The following is an 18,719-nucleotide window of genomic DNA, read 5'->3' on the forward strand; positions in this document are numbered from 1 at the left end:
GATGTAACAAAAGAAAGACAGAGCTCAAACCCAGAGAATAAGTCTTTCAACTCCCAGTCGAGTAACATTATTGTACTACTCCAAATTGGCTCTCAGGCTAGTAATAGAGTAAGAATTATAGAATAATGCACTATTGTAATTTAGATGTGCACAGAATACTCGGGGAACCTTGAGGAAAAAGGTCAATGTCTGGAAGATTCATGGAAGATGGGAAAGAAGTAACATTTAGCTGAGTCTTGAAGACTGATATAGGGCTGGTATCAAAGGGGGAAATTCAGGCAGATTTAGGCAGAAGACTGATCGTGAAAAGATTTGTGTGGCCGGAATATAAGATGAACGTATGACAGTGAAGGATAAAGAGAGTAAAGCTAAAGGACTTGATGCTTGAACACCATTTCAGAGTAACTACTATGTGCCTGCATTAATAAGAGAAGACCAATTAAAATATAATCTCTGAGGAATGAGCCCAGGTTAAGGTATTTTTCAAAGCTCCCCTGGAGACTGTCATGTGCAGCTACAGTTGAGAAACACTGCAATAGGACTGGAAGTCAGTGAATATTTGCAAGTGAGGAAATGGCAAAATTAGATCCTTTTAAGGAAAATAACTTTGGCCTGAAGAACGCAGAGAGTACGAGTCTGTGTGTTTACCACTTTGAAGAACTAAATGGCAGTCAGCATTCTATTATAATACATATATATTCACAGAAAAAGACACAGATACACATATTAAGGAAGAGACCATTAATAATAAACTAATACTAAGAGTATTTGGAGTACGTGGATTAAACTCTTGTAGAATGTTATACTCAAGCATCAAAAATTAGCATATTACTTATTATATTTACCACATAGACCTAAAGAACCAAGCCAAGGGTCCCGGCTGAAGCTTGTTTTAATCCCTAATTCAAATGCCTTATGAAGATTCACTACTTATAGATGTTCTATAGCTAATTCATTTTGTAAATCAAAGAAGTTACTGGTAAGAAGCAGTTATGGTAACACTATCATGCCAATGTTTTGATTAGATGAAATTACTTTTACCCTGTTTTGGGGGTCACATTACTATTTATTAAGATTATGCTATGTTATTGGCCCTTGGTAAACTGCAAGTATTTATCAGTTGAAGGAAATGGGTAATTAAAAATGCATTAAGAAATCAGAGACTTTAGTAAATGTTATCTATATTGTTTTCAAAGTTACTTTAATTGTCTCATTAACAACTGTTAATCTGCATAAGGTGGTATGTTTTATTTGTAAGGTAATGTCCAATTTTAAAGAAATTTCAAAAAGAATTAGGTCTACAGTTTCTCTGAGCTGTTAAAAATTATACATATATAAGTATGTGAGTGTGTAAATTGCATAAATTATTTTATCTAGGAAAAAAGTGATTGAGTTTGACTGAATTTTACCAGTGTCTCTTCCTGTTTTGTGTGTATGCATGTGTGTGTATTTTTAAACCTCCTTCCCTCCCTCTCTGACTTCCTTTCTTTCTTGATTTGAGAAGTAAGAAGCTCTAACTAAAAGGAACATTCCACAGAAAAGTGAGTATATTATTACAGCAGTGTTAAAGGTGAGGAAATTGAGACTCTAAGGATAACTGACTTTCACACACCCTAGACGTAAGGAGTGGAGTTAGGGCACAGACTCACTGAGTTCCTATTTCGATTCAGAATACCTTATTAGAGGACAATTCTCAAAAAAAAAAAAAAAAAAGTCAGTGAAAACCTACAAAACCCATAATTTTCTTGTCATAATGCTATGGCTCTACTTAATAACTTCCCTAGAGATTTGTGTTTCCCATCTGGGAAACAGTCTTAACATATAAGCTGGTTTTCCTAGTTTGAGGAGTATCATCTAATTAAAGAATTGTTAACTCTTTTTCTGTATATATATATTTTTGCATTAAAAACCCTTCGGAAAAACTGATTAAGATTATAAATATCCTTCTCACAAAAAAATGTATGTACACTCATATAGACAAGTTTTGCATACCATTTTAAAGTTTCAGTTTTGTAAATATAATCAGGGAGACAAAGGGAGCTACATAGAAGGAACATATATAATAGCTTTTTATTTTTATGTGTAAGATTTTTTTCCTCTAAAGTAGAGGATCTGTTAGCTGTGAAAGTTAAAAATCTCACCTAAATGGTATGAAATGATACGGATAGGATTAACTTTAACAATCAACTTAGTACTTTTTCAATCGTGTAAACTCTTAAAGAAAATATGGGTACGCAAAAACACTAAAAATTCAAATAATGCTTTATAAAGCAAATCCAATTCACCCTCACATTTTTTCCTCTGAAATTTACACAGTACAATATGTTATAAATGTAGGGCTTTGAGAACATTATAAAAACTCAAGACCTCATAACCCTGACAAAAACGAAAACAGATATACCACAAAGTTTAATTTTTTAAAGATAAAAATGGCATTCACTTTTTATGAAAGAGAAGAGGTTTCACCATCCCTGCCAAGATCTTGGGTAATTGTGCAGCAATAACCTCAGACATCATTTCTGGAAATTCAACACTCAGTGCCCGGGACTGGATAAATGTATTCAAGCAGTACAGATGAAGTTGTTTGACAAGCTGTTGGTTTAACAGATGGATAAGAAACATGTAAGAAAAATAAGAAATTCATATACTATTCCAACATAACAGCTGATTTTCCTTTTTTCTCTTTTTTTTCTTATCCAGCCATAGCAACACAGGATCAGAGCCGCGTCTGTGACCTACATCACAGCTCACGGCAGCGCCGGATCCTTAACCCACTGAGCAAGGCCAGGGATCAAACCTGTGTCCTCATGGATGCTAGTCAGATTCGTTAACCACTGAGCCTTGACGAGAACTTCAGCAGCTGATATTTCTAATCATAGAAATACTTTAGATGTCTTTTTTCTTACCAAAATGAAAACAACTCCCTCCACTTTCTACATACTCAGGATGAAACATTCTAATATACAGAAAGATTTAAAGAAATGAATGTAATTTGTAACCCCACAGGATAACCAGTGTGACCACTTTGGTACATTTCAAGTTTTTTTTCTCTTTTATATATACTCAGGCGTATACATAATACTCACACATGCATATACATTTCCAAAAATGCAATTATTTTATAGTCTATTTAATCAGGTTTTTTCACATAACGATAATCAGACTCTTCTATTTCAGTGCAAACAACCCAATGTAATTCATTTTAATACAATTTTAATTTTGATACCCCACATAAAAAATAGCAATTTTAAACCAAATAATATTGCAAGACTTATAGCAATAAAAAAGAGAGTGGCAACAACACACATATAACTGCTTTCAATTTCTTTAGCCTGTGTCACTTCATATTTATCTCTATTTCTAAGAGATCTTGTTTTCCAAATTTTTGGACTGTTTATATTAAATGAAGATTTAACTCTTGTACTATACATGTGCCTCCTCAACTACATACACTTTCTCTTCTCCCTACTCTCCATGTAGTTACATTTCAATTTTTTGTGTGTGTGTGTGTGTTTGGGGCCACACCTACAGCATATGGCACCCACAGCCTATGGAGGTTCCCAGGCTAGGGATCGAATCAGAACTGTAGCTGCTGTTACAACCACAGCAACACGGGATCCAAGCTGTGTCTGCAACCTATACCACAGCTCACAGCAATGCCAGATCCTTAATCCTTAACCCATTGAGCAGGGGCAGGGATAGAATCCAGGTCCTCAGGGTTACTAGTCAGGTTTATTTCCACTGAGCCACAAAAGGAACTCCCTACATTTCCTTTCTTATGTGACTTAATTTTTGTAGTGCTAATCACCTGGTGTTTCTGTCCCCTTTGTTTTCTCTATATTTATGACAAAGCCACAGTTAAATTCTCTGACAGAGTCATAAAAACTCACTTCAGTACGTTCATACATACTCTTGGTTCCATATGTTTTCCTCGGTACTGGTACCCTGAAACCCTATGCACTACTACTCTAGTCTAGATTAAGCATAAATTAAGGTGCTAGGACATGCTCTGCATCTCTCCTGGGTTGAATCTTGTACTTTGGCTTGCTCCAGTATTTCGTGGAAGAAATCCCATAGACGTCCTTGAGGAATTTTGTATTTAAGGTGAGGTCTAAGAGACCTTGCATGTCCAAAAATACTTTTATTATGTTATCATATTTGTTGGATGGTTTGGCCGTCATTAGATTCTTTGGGTAGTTTCCTTTCCTTCAAATTTCTGAAGGTATTGCTCCATTGTTTTCTGGGTTCCAGTGCTGCTGTTGAGAAGTCCAATGTCATTCTGAATCCTGATGATTTGATGTGACCTGTTTCTTTGCTCACAGGTATATTTTAATGATACTCTTTCTTTTAATTCCTGGTTTGCTAAAGTCTTACAATAATGTGCCTTGGTTCAATTGTGTTGTGCCTGTACACCGGGCACATTCAGAAACTTGTATCCTTCAGTTCCAACCACTTTTATGATTTCTTACATAATTTCCTCTCCTTGATTTTTTCTGCTCTTTCTGGAAATTACTATTAATTGGAGAATGAAACCCTATGGATTAATCTCCTGAATTTGCTATTTTTCTAATTTTTTTCATATCTTTTTTTGCTATTTTTTTCTGAGTTTTCCTGAGATTTATATTGAATTTTAAATTTCTGCTATTCTTTGATTATCTGAAAGTATTTTCTTGCTAAACTTCCCTTTTAAAATGTCTTCTATTCTTGTTTCATGGATGCAACATCATTATTATTTCTCTGAATATCTTAATTTTTGTTTAAGCTTTCTTCTTTTCTCTGTACTTGTATTTTTTTCTTTTTATTTTGCTTTCTGCCTTACATTTTAGAGGCTTTATCTAAATGGCTGATAATCCTTGGCTAGCTGTTAATATTCAGAAGTGAAGCCTCAAATTTGACCTGGTGAGTAGACAGCTTTTTTAATGCCTTGACTGTTATTTTAGTTTGGTTTCTGAACATGGTAGTGATAAAAGCTTATATGCAATATGGTCTTGACTAACCCCATATATCTTATTATTCCAGTTTTTGGTGCTAGGCATTTCTAAGGTTTGTTTTTCCCTGTTGTATAAGCAATGCTGCATATATATTTTTAAATACTTGCCTAAATTTTTTATTTAAGATGAATCCTTAAAAGTGGGAATTTTAAAAGCATGCACTTTTTAACTTCTGCTAAACACTACCAGGTTGTCCACTAGCATTGTTATTGACTTATAACTCCATCAAAAATGGTATGAGTGTCTTATACATGAAACTTAAGTTTTTTCTAACTTAAGACAAAAACATTATAGGACATATTCAGGAAAATGTATCACCACTCCTATAACTCATTAAATTACTCTCAGATTATACAAATACTAGTAAAAGGATATTTGTGTGGTCCACATTGAAAATGAAAAAAAGCACAATGTAAATTCTGAGCAGTGTGATGCAAGTACTATCTTACAATGTAAGTACAAATAGAAATTTGAAGAAACCACATGAAGTAAAATCTGTATTTCACATTTAAAAAGATGTAATTCAGAAAATAATCATTGATACTCTAGGAACAAAATACTTACATCATGCAAGTTATCAAGAAGTTTTGTAAGCTGGTAGAAACGCTGTGAGCTAGGGACGACTCCTTTTTGTCTCAAACCAATTGCCTTGATGAGCTCTCTAATGTAGCTTGATCTCATCTCTTCAAACTGGTTTTGACTTCTTAGTCCTTCCAAAGGAACTGTATGAAGATAATTCCAAGTCGCAGTTATGTATAAAAAGATGACACTAGCAGCTTATAAATTTTTGAGCTGTATAATGATTTCTTTTGATATGCAACTCTAGTACAAACATCTTAAATAGGAAAGAATGATATTGATAGTTTTAGGACATGTAAGCTTCTAGTTCTTTTGAACAATATGATAAGAAGAACTAAGTAAGTTTAAAGACCATTTCAGCTTACCTATGTTAGAACTGTGTCAGTGTATATGACTTAGCATTTGCTCAAGAGATCACCTGACATTACGTTCTTGTCTCAAATACTTGGTTTGATTTAATTTAAAACTACATGTATGCTAGGTCTTTTTCCTTTCCTTGTTTTTAACAAATACTTGGATGTCTCTGTAAACTTTTGACTTTCTATAAATCTGAAGTATTTCTCAATATTATTCGTGGAAAATTTATCTTTTTGTTGTAATTTCAATATTGCTTCATTAAATTTCCTAACTCCTTCCTTCTGACATGAGAGAAAGCCATTGGTATTTGAATTTTCTCTATATTCAGTCACTTGATTATACTTTATTTATTTATTTATATTTGTAGTTCTAACAGTTTTTGTTGATTATCTTTTTTTTTTTTTGGTATACAGCAGGACTATATTCAAATAATACCCTCATTTTTTTCCTTTTCAATAGTTGTAGCTCTTTTTCTGCTTCATGATTCAGTGACTGCTTAAGACTTCCAGAACAATATTAAATAATAATAGTGATGGCAAATGTCCCTATTTTGTTGCAGATTTTACTGAGAATGCTTCTTATTCTCATTATGATGTTAACTGGTAATTTACAAATTTATCTCTGAAATCTTATGTAGTTTACATTTTATATAATTTACATATTTATTTGAAGTCTTACATAATTTACATATTTATCTCTGCAATTTCATACATTCAAATCCTAGGCACAACTTCTTATTCTTATGGCTAGTTCTCTTGTTTCCATTACATGGTCAATTTCCTCATTGCTTTTCTCCTAACTCTTTTTGGTCTTGGTCATTCTGTTGACACTTGTCTGAGATATATGGTTGATTTCTTTAGCAGTTCCGTTAGCAGAACTCCCAATTTCCTTGTTTTCTTTCACTTTGGTTGCACTTGTCCTACAAACAAATATTTAACCTTAAGTCAAGTTTTTGACATTTCCTGCAAATATATCGATTGCTGAAAGAAAAAAATCACATAATCTCTGTATTTATGCAACTATATATTTATGATCTTGACCCTTGAAAATATTTGTATAGAGAAGTGTATTTCATTTGAGCAAAGTCAACTGTACGTGACCAGCAAAGGGGGAGAAATAATCCTTTTTCTTTTTTCTTTTTAGGGCTGCACCTGCAGCAGGTAGGAGTTGAATCAAAGTTGCAGGTGCCAGCCTACAGCACAGCCACAGCAACACCAGATTGTGGCAATGCCAGATCCTTAACCCACTGAGTGAGGCCAGGGATCGAACCCACATCCTTATGGATACTAGTCAGGTTCTTAACCTACTAAGCCACAATGGGAATGCCAGAAATAATACTTTTTAAAAACTCCTACTTTATTCCCTCTACCCCAATCAGATCTTGGTCTCCACTTCCCTTGAAAAAAAGGTCAGAGATAACAAACCAGTAGAAACCAAAATGTTAAATCTTTGGTTTTGAGTTTTCAAGAGCTCAGATCCTGAGCATAAAAAGAACTTAGAAAGGTAATTTTGGTAATATGAGAACTTTTCTCCAATTGAAAACTTAACTGTTGTATATATCTGTATATATACTCTATGTGTATTGTGAACTGGAAATTAGCACTTCCCATCTGCCTCTACACAGATTGAATCATGAGTCACTGCAGCTGCTGACCCTCAACACCCCCTGAAACTTTTGAGAACTTCTAAATTAGACATTGACCAAAGTTCACTAAACACATTCAACTTGCAGTTTGTTTTGTCTATATAGCTATATTAAAATATATTAAAAGAGAGAATATAGTCAGTAAGAATGTATAATGGGAGAGAATATAAAAACAAATATATTTATAACTGAATCACTTTACTGTACACATGAAAGTAATACAACATTGTAAATTAATATTTTAATAAGATTTAAAATTAAAATAAGAATTAAAAAATATTTTTGGTTTAGCTAATTCAAAAATAGTGTGTATTCGCTGGAAAAATTTTACAGGATATATAAAGAAAATTACAAGTCACCTGAGATCCTACAATCCAATATTTTGGGACATTTCCTAATATTATATTAACATTTACTTATGTCATTCAAAATTCTTCAAAAATGAATGTTTTAATTCATAAAATTTCATATCACAAAATGTGTAGGAAATACAGTGTATTTAATTGTTTTGTCATTTGACATTTGGAATATTTTACTAATCTACACAACACTTATGATGAATGTCATTTCTGAGTTTTTTAAGAATATATTTTTAGAAATGAAATTATGAGTAAAAGTTATACTAATATACATTGATACTCATATATCACCAAACTTCTTACCATTTAACTGTTTTGTGGTCAGTATTGAGTATTTTCATTTTAGGTAATCTTTGCTTTTTATAGAGAAAAATATCTCATTTCCATTTCTCAAATTATTAGCAAGGTTGAACAATTTTCTTAAGCTTATTAGTGCTTTAATTTTTTTTCTGTTTAGTGCTCATTTATAGGCACCTAAGATGTATTTTAAATATTTTTCTAAATTTGTGGTTTAGCCAAATTTTAAAATATTTAATTTTGTAACTCAATTAGGGCAAAGAGTACTGCCCAGGCAACCCAAATTTTTCCATGCTCAGAGGCAAACATTTTCAATTCCTTTGGCTATTTCTTTTGATCTTCCTTCCATAGCTTTAAATAATAGCCTTATAGTGCTGCTACTTGATTTTTTAAATTTGACTTTCCAGTATGGAAAATGAGACTGTAGTTGTTTCCATATTTCAGATCTACCATCACCACCATGCCATAAATACACTCACACACATAGAATTTAATTGTCCTCATCTTCCTAATACCATTTTCATAATATTGGTCATATAAATATTCAGTGTTTATTATTTTAGCTATGTAAAATGCTACCGCAGTCAAGTCATATAGCGTATACTATGATTTTTTTTTTTTTACTAAGAGTAAGTAACCATCCTGATGGGTGTGAAGTAGTATCTAATTGTGGATTTGTGTTTCTCTAACGATTAGTGATGCTGAGCATCTTTTCATGTGCCTAATAGCTATTTATATACCTTCTTTTGAGAAATGTCTATCAAGACCTTTGTCCATTTTTAAATTGGGTTATTATATTATTGAATTATAGGGGTTCTTTACATACTCTGGATATTAATACTTTTACTTTAGCACACATATGTTTTTAGTATTTTTTTAACCAATTCAATGGGTTGCCTTTTCATTGTGTTGTGTCCTCTGATGCACAGAAGTTTTAAATTTTGAAATCTATTTATCTTTTACTTTTATTTTCTGTGTTTTAGTTGTTAGAGCCAATAAATCACTGCAAACTCCAATTCATAAAGTTTTCCATCTATGTTTTCTTCTAAGAATTTCCAAGTTTCAGCCCTTATACTTAGTTCTTTGATTTAAGTTAATTAAGAATTTTGTTAAAATATAGTTGATGTATTATGAAATGGTCACAACAGTAAGTCTAGAAACCATCTGGCCCCATAGAATATTACTGACAATATTGCTTAGCTATATATTACATGCCCTGGCTTACTTATTGTATAAAAGCAGGTTTGTACCTCTTCATCCCCTTCACCTATTTTGCCCCCATCCCCTCCCCCCCCGGGAACCACATATTTGTTCTTGGTATCTATGTGTCTGTTTTCATTTTGTTTTGTTTCTTTGTTTTTTTTTAGATTCCACACATAAGTGAGATAACATTTGTCTTTCTATATCTGAATTATTTCACTTAACATAACACCCTCTAATCCATCCATGTTGTTGAAAATGGCAAGATTTCTTTTTGTGGCTGAGAAATATTCAATTGTGTATATCTAGATAGATAGATAAATAGATATAGATAGACAGACATACATACATACCACATCTTTTTTTAATTTTTTTTTGGTTCCATCTGCAGCATATGAAAGTCCCCAGGTCAGGGATAGAATCCAAGCTGCAGCTGCCAACCTATGTCGCAGCTGCAGTAATCCTGGATCCTTTAACCCACTGCACCAAGCAGAGGCCTTCACAGCGAACTGAGTCACTACAGTTGGATTCTTAACCCACTGTACCATGGCAGGAACTCCATATCACATCTTCTTTGTCCATTAATCTATCAATGACACTTAGGTTACTTCCATATCTTAGCTATTATAAATAATGCTGCAATGAACACAAGTATGCATATGTCTTATTGATGTTTGTTTTCTTGAAGTAAATACCCAGAAGTGAAACTTCTGGATCATATGGCAATTCTATTTTTAATTTTTTGAAGATCCTTCATACTATTTGTTAAAATGACTGCACCAATTTATAATCTCAACAATGGTGCAAAAGGGTTCTCTGTTCTCCATATCCTTGCTAACAATTGTTATTTGTTGTCTTTTTGGAAATAAGCCATTCTGACAGGTATGAAGTGTTATCGCATTGTGGTTTTGATTTGCATTTCCCTAATTAGTGATTAGTGACACTGAGTGTCTTTTCATGTGTCTGTTGCCTATCAGAGTATCTTTAGTAATATTCACAGACACTCTATTAATAGGTTTTTTTTTAATCATAAATGGATGTTGAATTTTTTCAGAAGTTTTTCTGTACCTATGGAAATGATTATATGATTTTTATTCTTCAATCTGTTAATATGGTTCATTATATTGACTGATGTGCAAATAATGAACCATTTTTGCATCCCTGTGGTAAATCTCACTTAATTATGGTGCATGGTTTCATTAATGTATTGTTGAATTTGGTTTGCTAATATTTTGTTGAGCGTTTTTGCATCTATATTCATCAGTTGCCTGTAATTTTCTTTTTTGTGGTGTTTTTGCTTGGCTTTGGTATCAGGGTGATGCTGGCTTCATAGAATGAATTTAGAAGTGTTCCATTCTCTTCAGTATTTTTTTGAAAATTTGAGAAGGATGGGTATAAAATTCACCTGTGAAGCCATCTAGTCTGTGACTTGTTTGTTGGGAGTTTTTGGATTATTGATTCAGTTTCATTAATGGTAATCGTTCTGTTCATAATTCCTATTTCTTCATGATTTACTCTTAGAAACTGCACATTTCTAGCAATGTATTAATTTCTTCTAGATTATCAATTTTATTGGCACATAATTATTTGTACTAATCTCTTAACGATGTTTGTATTTCTGTGGTGTCAATTATAACTTCTCTTTCATTTTGGATTTTGTTTTTAATGGGCCTCCTCTCTTTTTTCCCCCTGATAATTCTAGCTAAAGGTTTATCAATTTTGTTTATCTTTTCAAAGAACCAGTACTGAATTTCATTGATCTTTTCTACTGTTTCCATCATCTCTATTTCACATAATTCTGCTCTGAGCTTTATGATTTCTTTCCTTCTACTAACCTTGGGTTTTGTCTGTTCTTCTTTCTCTGGTTGCTTTAGGTTTAAGGTTAGGTTGTTCATTTGATTTTGTTTGTTTGTTCCTTGAGGTAGGCCTGTATTGCTATAAACTTTCCTCTTTGAACTGCTTTTGCTGTGTCCCATAGATTCTGGAACAATTGGTTTCCATTTTCACTTGCCTCAAAGAATATTTTTGTTTTATCTTAATTTCTTCACTGACCCTTTGGTTGTTTAGAAACATATTGTCCTTAGACTCCACATTCTTTGATTTTTTTCTTCCTGTTTTTTCCCTTATACTTGATTTCTAATCTCATACTATTGTGTTCAGAAAAGATGCTTGATGTGATTTCATTTTTCTTACATTTATATAGACTTGTTTTGTGGCCTAGCATTTGATCTAACCCAGAGAATATTCCATGTGTACTTGAAAAGTATATATATTCTCTTGTTTTTGAAAGCTATGTTCTGCAGATATCTATTAAGTTCATCTAGTCTGATGTTCATTTAAGGCTCATGTCTCCTTACTGACTTTCTGTCTGGATGATCTGTCCATGGATGTAAGTGAGGTGTTAAATTTCTCTGCTATTATTGTATTAATGTCAGTATCTCCATTTATGTTTGTTATTATTTGCTTCATGTATTTAGGTAATATTTTGTATCTTTTTATTGTGTGTATCCCTTAATTACTTATTGCATGTAGATGATTTTACTACTTTTGTCTTTTAATCTTTCTACTAGCTTTATAAAGTGGTGGTCTATTACCTTTACTGTATGTTTATATTTAATGGTCAGAAATTTCTTTCATAATTTTCACATTTCTCTTTGTGGGCTTTCTGTTCTGCTTAGAGGAGTCTCTTTAACATTTCTTGTAAAGAATGTTAGTGGTACTGAACTCTTTCAGCTTTTGCTCATCTGCAAAACTCTTTATCTCTCCTTTAAATCTGAATGAAAACTTTGCTAGTTTTCCAAGTTGTAGGTTTTTTCCTTTCATCACTTTGAATATATTGTGCCACTCTCTTCTTGCTTGCAACCTTCTGGACCACAAGTTAGCAGGTGGTTTTACGGAGATCCTTTGTACATAATAGTTGTAGTTGTATTTCTCTTGTTTCTTTTAAGATTCTCTCTTTAATTTTTGCCATTTTAATTAAAATGTGTCTTGGTGTGCACCTCTTTGGTTTCATCTTATTTGTAGTTCTATGTAATTCCTGGACCTGGATGCCTGTTTCCTTTTCCAGTGATTCTGTACCACTTTCTCTCTCTTCTCCCTTTCTGGGACCCTATAATGGAATGGTAGAATGCTTGATTTTGTCCCAGAGATCTCTCAAACTATCCTCACTAAATTTTTTTTTTTCCTTTTACCTGTTCAGTATGGGGAATTTACACTACTCTATTTTCCAGATTGATGATTCATTCCTCTGTATCATCTAATCTATTGTTGTTTCTTTCTATTGTTTCTTTCTAGTGTGTGTTTTTTTCATAATTTATTTATTTTATTTTTTAAATGATTTTTATTTTTAGTTAAAGTATTCTTCAGCTGTCTTTGGGTCTTCATATTTTTTAACTGTTGGAATTCTTGTGTTCATGAACATCTTTATGATTATTACCTAGAACTCTTTTTTGGTAATAGATTCCTTAGCTCCACCTCCTAAAATTCTTTTTCATAGATTTTGTTTTTTTTTTTGGAACATATTCCTCTTTCTTCTCATTCTGCCCAACTCACTGTGTTTATTTCTATGTGTTAGGTAAGTTTGCTACATTGCCCAATCTCAGAGAAGTGGTCTTATAAATGAGATGTCCTATGTACCCAGAAATATGTTCCCCTCGGGCCACCAAAAATAGTGTGTGGACTGGGTGTGCCCTTCTGCTGTGGTGGGACTCACAACTGTGGGCACACTCATAGGTGGGGCTGGTTGGCTGTGAATCCTTGCTTTATGCAGTAAGCTAGAGGCCCACTAGTGGGCAGGCCTGGGCTCCTGTGTATCTGCATGGCTCAAGGTGATTTGGGGCTGGTTCCAGTTTGATGGAGGAAGGTAGGTAAGCCCCTGGTGCTAAAGTTCAGAGAGTATATTCCAAAATGATGTTTGCTAATGCCAATGCTATCATGGTAGAATGAGCTCCCCCAAAGACACCCTGGCATCTTTGTTCCCAGGGGGCATATCACTTGTCTCCTGCCTCTCTGGGAGGCTCTCTAAGATCAGCAAATGGGTCTGACCTGGACTCCTTTCAAACTACTGCCACTGTTCTAGAAATTGGGAGTATGTGAGATTTTGCATATAACCTTTAAAAGCACAGTGTCTATTTCTTATAGCCCTCCAGCTCCCTCAAATGTAGGCCCTGCTGGTTTTCAAAGTTAGATATACCTTCAGAGAATAAACCTACAATCTCTGCCTTAGTTATAGAAGAACAATTACATGGTCGGGTGATAACTGAAACAGATTTTCAGCAGAATTTGGTGTTTTCAACTTTCACTCTCATTAAAAAATTGGTTGTAACTAACAGCAAAACATTGTGAGAGTTCGGTGAGGCAAATCAAGGTGCTTCTTGACTTTTCTTAATTCTGACTTAGAATCCTCCTTCTCAGGTATGCTAAATTAGTTCTGTTTGCAAGCTTGCAGAATAATATTGCTATTGAGTTTTCTTTCATTCACTTTTCCTTCTATTTTATTTCTTAAAAATTCCTTGACAAATATTTTCATGTAGTTTTAGAAGAAACAATGGAAAAATTGTGTTTAACTTGCCATATTTTTTCTGTAGAGCTGTATTTTAATTTTTAATGGGAAATGGGAGTTTTAAATTCTTATCAAATCACTGAACTTTTCCTTTGCCGAATTTCCTATTACATTTATTTTTTAAAAGGCATTCCTTACTTATGATTTCTAAATCATTTATATTCATTTTAGTTTTTTTAAACAATTTGTGTTTATAATTATGTGCTATTTATTTTAGGATGTAATTTGAGCTAAATAGCCAAAGTAAGTTTTCCCCAAATATAAAACTAACTCTTCTCAACAATATTTATTTCATACTCATAGATTTGTGATGTTTCCACTACAGCATATTAAATTCCAGAATATACATACACTAGCAATTCAGTGTATGTAGTCCTCTTCCCCATTATATTAATTATTTAGCTCTCTAATTCCCTTGCCACCCCCAAATTTTATCTATGTATTTATTTATTTTTCCAAATTTAAAGATGAATTTTACATCTTGGAAAATTTCCAGGTTGGATACTATAAAACTCTTAGAGGAAAACATAGGCAGAACACTCTTTGAGATAAATTGCAGCAATACCGTTTTTGATCCACCTCCTAGAGTAATGAAAAAAAAAGGGACCTAATTAAACTTAAGAGTTTTGCACAGCAGAGAAAATCATAAACAAAACAAAAAGACAACCCACAGAATGGGAGAAAATTTTTGCAAATGAAGTGACCAAAAAGGGATTAATATCCAAAATATACAAACATCTCATATAGCTTTATATAAAAAAATACCAATTAAAAAATGATCAGAAGATCTAAACAGATATTTCTCCAAAGACAGACAGACATATGGTCCAAAAGCATATGAAAAGATGGTAAATATCACTAAATATTAGAGAAATGCAAATCAAAACTACAATGAGGTCTCACCTCACATTAAGCAGAATGGCCATCATTAATAAGTCCACAAATAACAAACGCTGGGTTGGGGGGAGAAAAGGGAACCCTCCTACAATGTTTGTGGGAATGTAAACTGATACAACCACTATGGAGAAAAGTAGGGAGGTTTCTTAAAAAACTACATATGGAACTACCATATGATCAAGCAATTCTAGTCCTGGACATCTATCAGGAGAAAACCATAATTCAAAAAGAAACATGCATCCCAATGTTCATTGCAGCACTATTTATAATAGCCAAGACATGAAGCAACCTAAATGTCCACCAACAGAGAAATGGATAAAGAAGATGTAATACAGATATAAAATGGAATATTATTCAGCCATGAAGAAGAATGAAAGAATGCCATTTGCAGCAACATAGATGGACCTAGAGATTATCTTCCTAAGTGAAGTAAGTCAGACAGAGAAAGGCAAATATCATATGAGATTACTAGTACATGGAATCTACAAAAATGATACAAAAGAACTTACAAAATAGAAATAGACTCAAAGATTTTTAAAACAAACTTATGGTTACCAAAGGGTAAATGTAAGGGGGAGGGATAAATTAGGAGGTTGGGATTGATATAATCACTCTACTATATATATACAATACATAGGTAACAGGGACCTACTGTATAGCACAGGGAAACCTGTGCAATATTGTAAAATAGCCTATTATATAGGAAAACAATCTGAAAAGGAATGGACGTATGTATAACTAATTTACTTTGCTATTCACCTGAGACTAACACAACTTTGTAAATCAACTATACTCCAATAAAATTTTAAATAGAATTTTGATTAAAATTTGTGTAATTTTTATTATACAAATTATTATACATATTTATTTATAATATATTTATGTATTACATTTATTTATAACATTTATAACTTTGCATATATTTACAATAGTGTATATTAAGTACTAGTCACTAAATATATGAAATTCCCTTTCCTTGAAGTTGTAAGTGGCCAAAACCCTTGTTTTCTATGGTATGTGAGTGGAAGTCATGTATGTATCCCTTCCGTCCCTTAGCACTCCCTTTCCTTACCACTGCTCTAGTGATTATGGAAGCATGGGTCAAGATGTTGCCTCCATTTACCTGGACACCTGAATGATGAAAATATGCCTCCCTATTGATCTATGTTGGAAATATAGTGAGATGAATAAATACTTAACATTTTTTTGATAACTGAGATTTTGAGGTTGTTTGTTCTCCAGCATAATGTAGCCTATTCCATAAATACAGAATTATGTTGGTGATATTAACTAATTTGGGATATCTAAGACTATCTGTGATATGTCTGTTTTTGGATTTGTTACTGTCAAGAAAAGGACAGGAATTAATGGCTGTATTCTTAAATTTACTCTAGTTCCTTCTTGCACCTGGAAAGGGCACAGAAAAGGGTTAAAAAGTAAAAGCAGTTTTTAAAACTTTCCCACCCAGACCCTTGGGGATCCACTGAGGCAGAGGTGCATGTGTTCTTTGTGTATTAAAAAGAATGAATGGCAGAGTTCCCATTGTGGCTCAGAGAGTTAAGGAACTGATATTGTCTCTTTGAGGATATAGGTTTGATCCTTGGCCTCACTCAGTGGGTTAAGTATCTGGCACTGCTGCAAGCTGCAGCGTAGGTCACAGATATGGCTTAGATTCAGTGTTGCCATGGCTGTGGTTAGGCCACAGCTGCAGCTCTGATTCCACCCCTGACCTGGGAACTTCCATTTACTGCAGGTGCAGCCATCAAAAGAAAACAAAAGAATGAATGGCTATCTGCCTGCCCTTCTGGTGACCAAGGCAGTTTCATGATTTATTATTTCCTTTTTCTTTTCTTTTTTTTAGGATATACAGCTAAGGTGCACTTTCCAGTCTCTATGGCAGTTAAGGTTGGCCATGGATGTGGGTGGAAGACACATCCAGGTCTTGCCTCCAATCCTTTTCCTACTCAGTGCTCATCTTCCGGTCAGGTCAGATCCAATAAAGGACCCCAAGTGATGCAAAATGGTAGAGCCCTAGATGAAAGAAGCCCACTGGACTGGCTGTGAGTGATAGATAAACTGCTGTTGTATTATGCTTCTAATCTTTGCAGTTATCTTACAGTTAGCCTATTCTGACACTAAAGAGAGTAGTTGTAAATAGAATTGCATGTTTTTATAGAGTTAATCCTTTACAGGGTGGGACAGAGGGAAGCATAGTTTGTGTTTATGCAATATCATGTGCACTATGTGAATATTGTGTATAATCCTTAATTGAATATGAAAAACTCATTTAATCATATTTTATCAAAAAGAAGAATAGAATTGGCTGAATATGTTGTTTTAGTATTAGGTTATAAGTAAAACCTGAGAAATATGAAGTAATTTTATTATTCGATGGATGTTTCCCTTTTTCAGTTATAATCAAAGATTCATAGCTCATATATAATCATGATCATGCTGTTTGAGACTTTCCTAATGAATTAAAAATTAAGAAAGTAAATGTCTTGTATTAAGTCACTTATGCCCACTCACTTGTATTAAGAAGTAGCAATACTTTCATACAGAGAAACTCTTCTTGGCTAACTTGAAGCTTCACAAACTCCTGTGGGATCTGCCACATGGTAAGGCATAATGAATAGAATGATGATTCCTTCATCCGCTGTCTTGTACCACACAAAACACACAAAGGAAAAAGCAACAGGGAAAAAAATAACCACACACAGTGTCTTAGCCAGTTTATGTAATTTATCAGAGAATATGAGATTTTATAATTACTTATTGAAAATGACTTTTTATAAACAAACTTAATATTCATAATTTTAAACCTCTTCTAAATTTATTCACAATACTGGATTTTTGAGGTTAAGAAATTTTAAAGTTAGAAAATTTACACATTAACTAAGATTAATGTTTCTCAGTTTTATTATCACATTTACAAACCTAAACCAAGAAAGGAGACCAAGGCTATGGGAGTTGAGAATGTGGTACTGAAGAACCTTTAGGAAATGCTTTATTTACTGATGTTTTAAAGTATGGAAAAAAATACATAAACTTTTGTGTGCAATCCAATGGGAGAGTGAATTCAATTAACCGAAAATGACTACCATATATGAGTTCAGTGTATTCAGTTTAGAGTATTCAGTGTGAAACAGTTACACTGTAAACTATTCTAGAGAAAATGTGTGGTCGTATATAAGAGAGAGCACTAGTGAGCATTAAATAATTGACAAAACAAACAAATTCTGAAAGTTGAGGAAATTTACTTAAGGTATTTTCTCAACTATGTGCTATTTTGTGATAGCTGCATTAGCCAAAGAAGTTAACAGAAAAAGTGAAAACTAGATTTTGACTCCGAAGATCTAAGATTAATCCCAACTGTAACTCAGATTTTTTGGCAAATGATGCAACTGTCTCTGCTTCAGTTTTTTAATCTGTGAAATAAACTTCCTTATCAATTCAAGGGATCTATATATAAAATATAAAAGTTACCTATAATCTGTAAAGATTCACAGATGTGTAAATTATCATATATAATTCTATATTAGCATGTACCATTAGAACAGTATAAATATTTCCATGAAAAGATTCTTATTCAGTTTAAGGTTATATGTAGAAAGTTACTTACAGTAATTTCAACATAATCAAGAGAATTGGAACATTTCTGCTTCAATGTTTTAAATAAATGAACAGTCTAATATTTTCCTCTAGAAAGTAAGATGATACTTTTACTTTTTCAGGTAAGTCAATGCTTTAAGCACAAATATATTCATTTTCTTCATTATCTTTATTACTACCAATGCACAAAGTTTTAATTTGATAAGCTAAATATTTAATTT

General features: G+C 33.1%; 1 protein-coding gene across 2 annotated transcripts in view; it reads right to left on the minus strand.

The window, feature by feature from the left end:
• Nucleotides 1-1,754: 1,754 nt before the first annotated feature.
• The window catches only part of PGR (progesterone receptor), a 93,566-nt gene continuing 76,601 nt past the window's right edge, over nt 1,755-18,719 (minus strand). The window contains 3 exon segments of one of the 2 annotated variants that reach the window (NM_001166488.1): nt 1,755-2,592; nt 5,556-5,713; nt 17,416-17,546. In NM_001166488.1, coding sequence (NP_001159960.1) covers nt 2,437-2,592; nt 5,556-5,713; nt 17,416-17,546 — 445 coding nt within the window. In that variant the 3' untranslated portion in view covers nt 1,755-2,436. 2 annotated transcript variants of the gene reach the window in all.

The sequence above is a fragment of the Sus scrofa genome, chromosome 9 (assembly GCF_054392235.1).
Source record: "Sus scrofa isolate SSC_HxYL_T2T_F1_AM1 chromosome 9, Sscrofa_HxYL_maternal_Yorkshire_Landrace_v2.0, whole genome shotgun sequence".
Taxonomy (NCBI): domain Eukaryota; kingdom Metazoa; phylum Chordata; class Mammalia; order Artiodactyla; family Suidae; genus Sus; species Sus scrofa.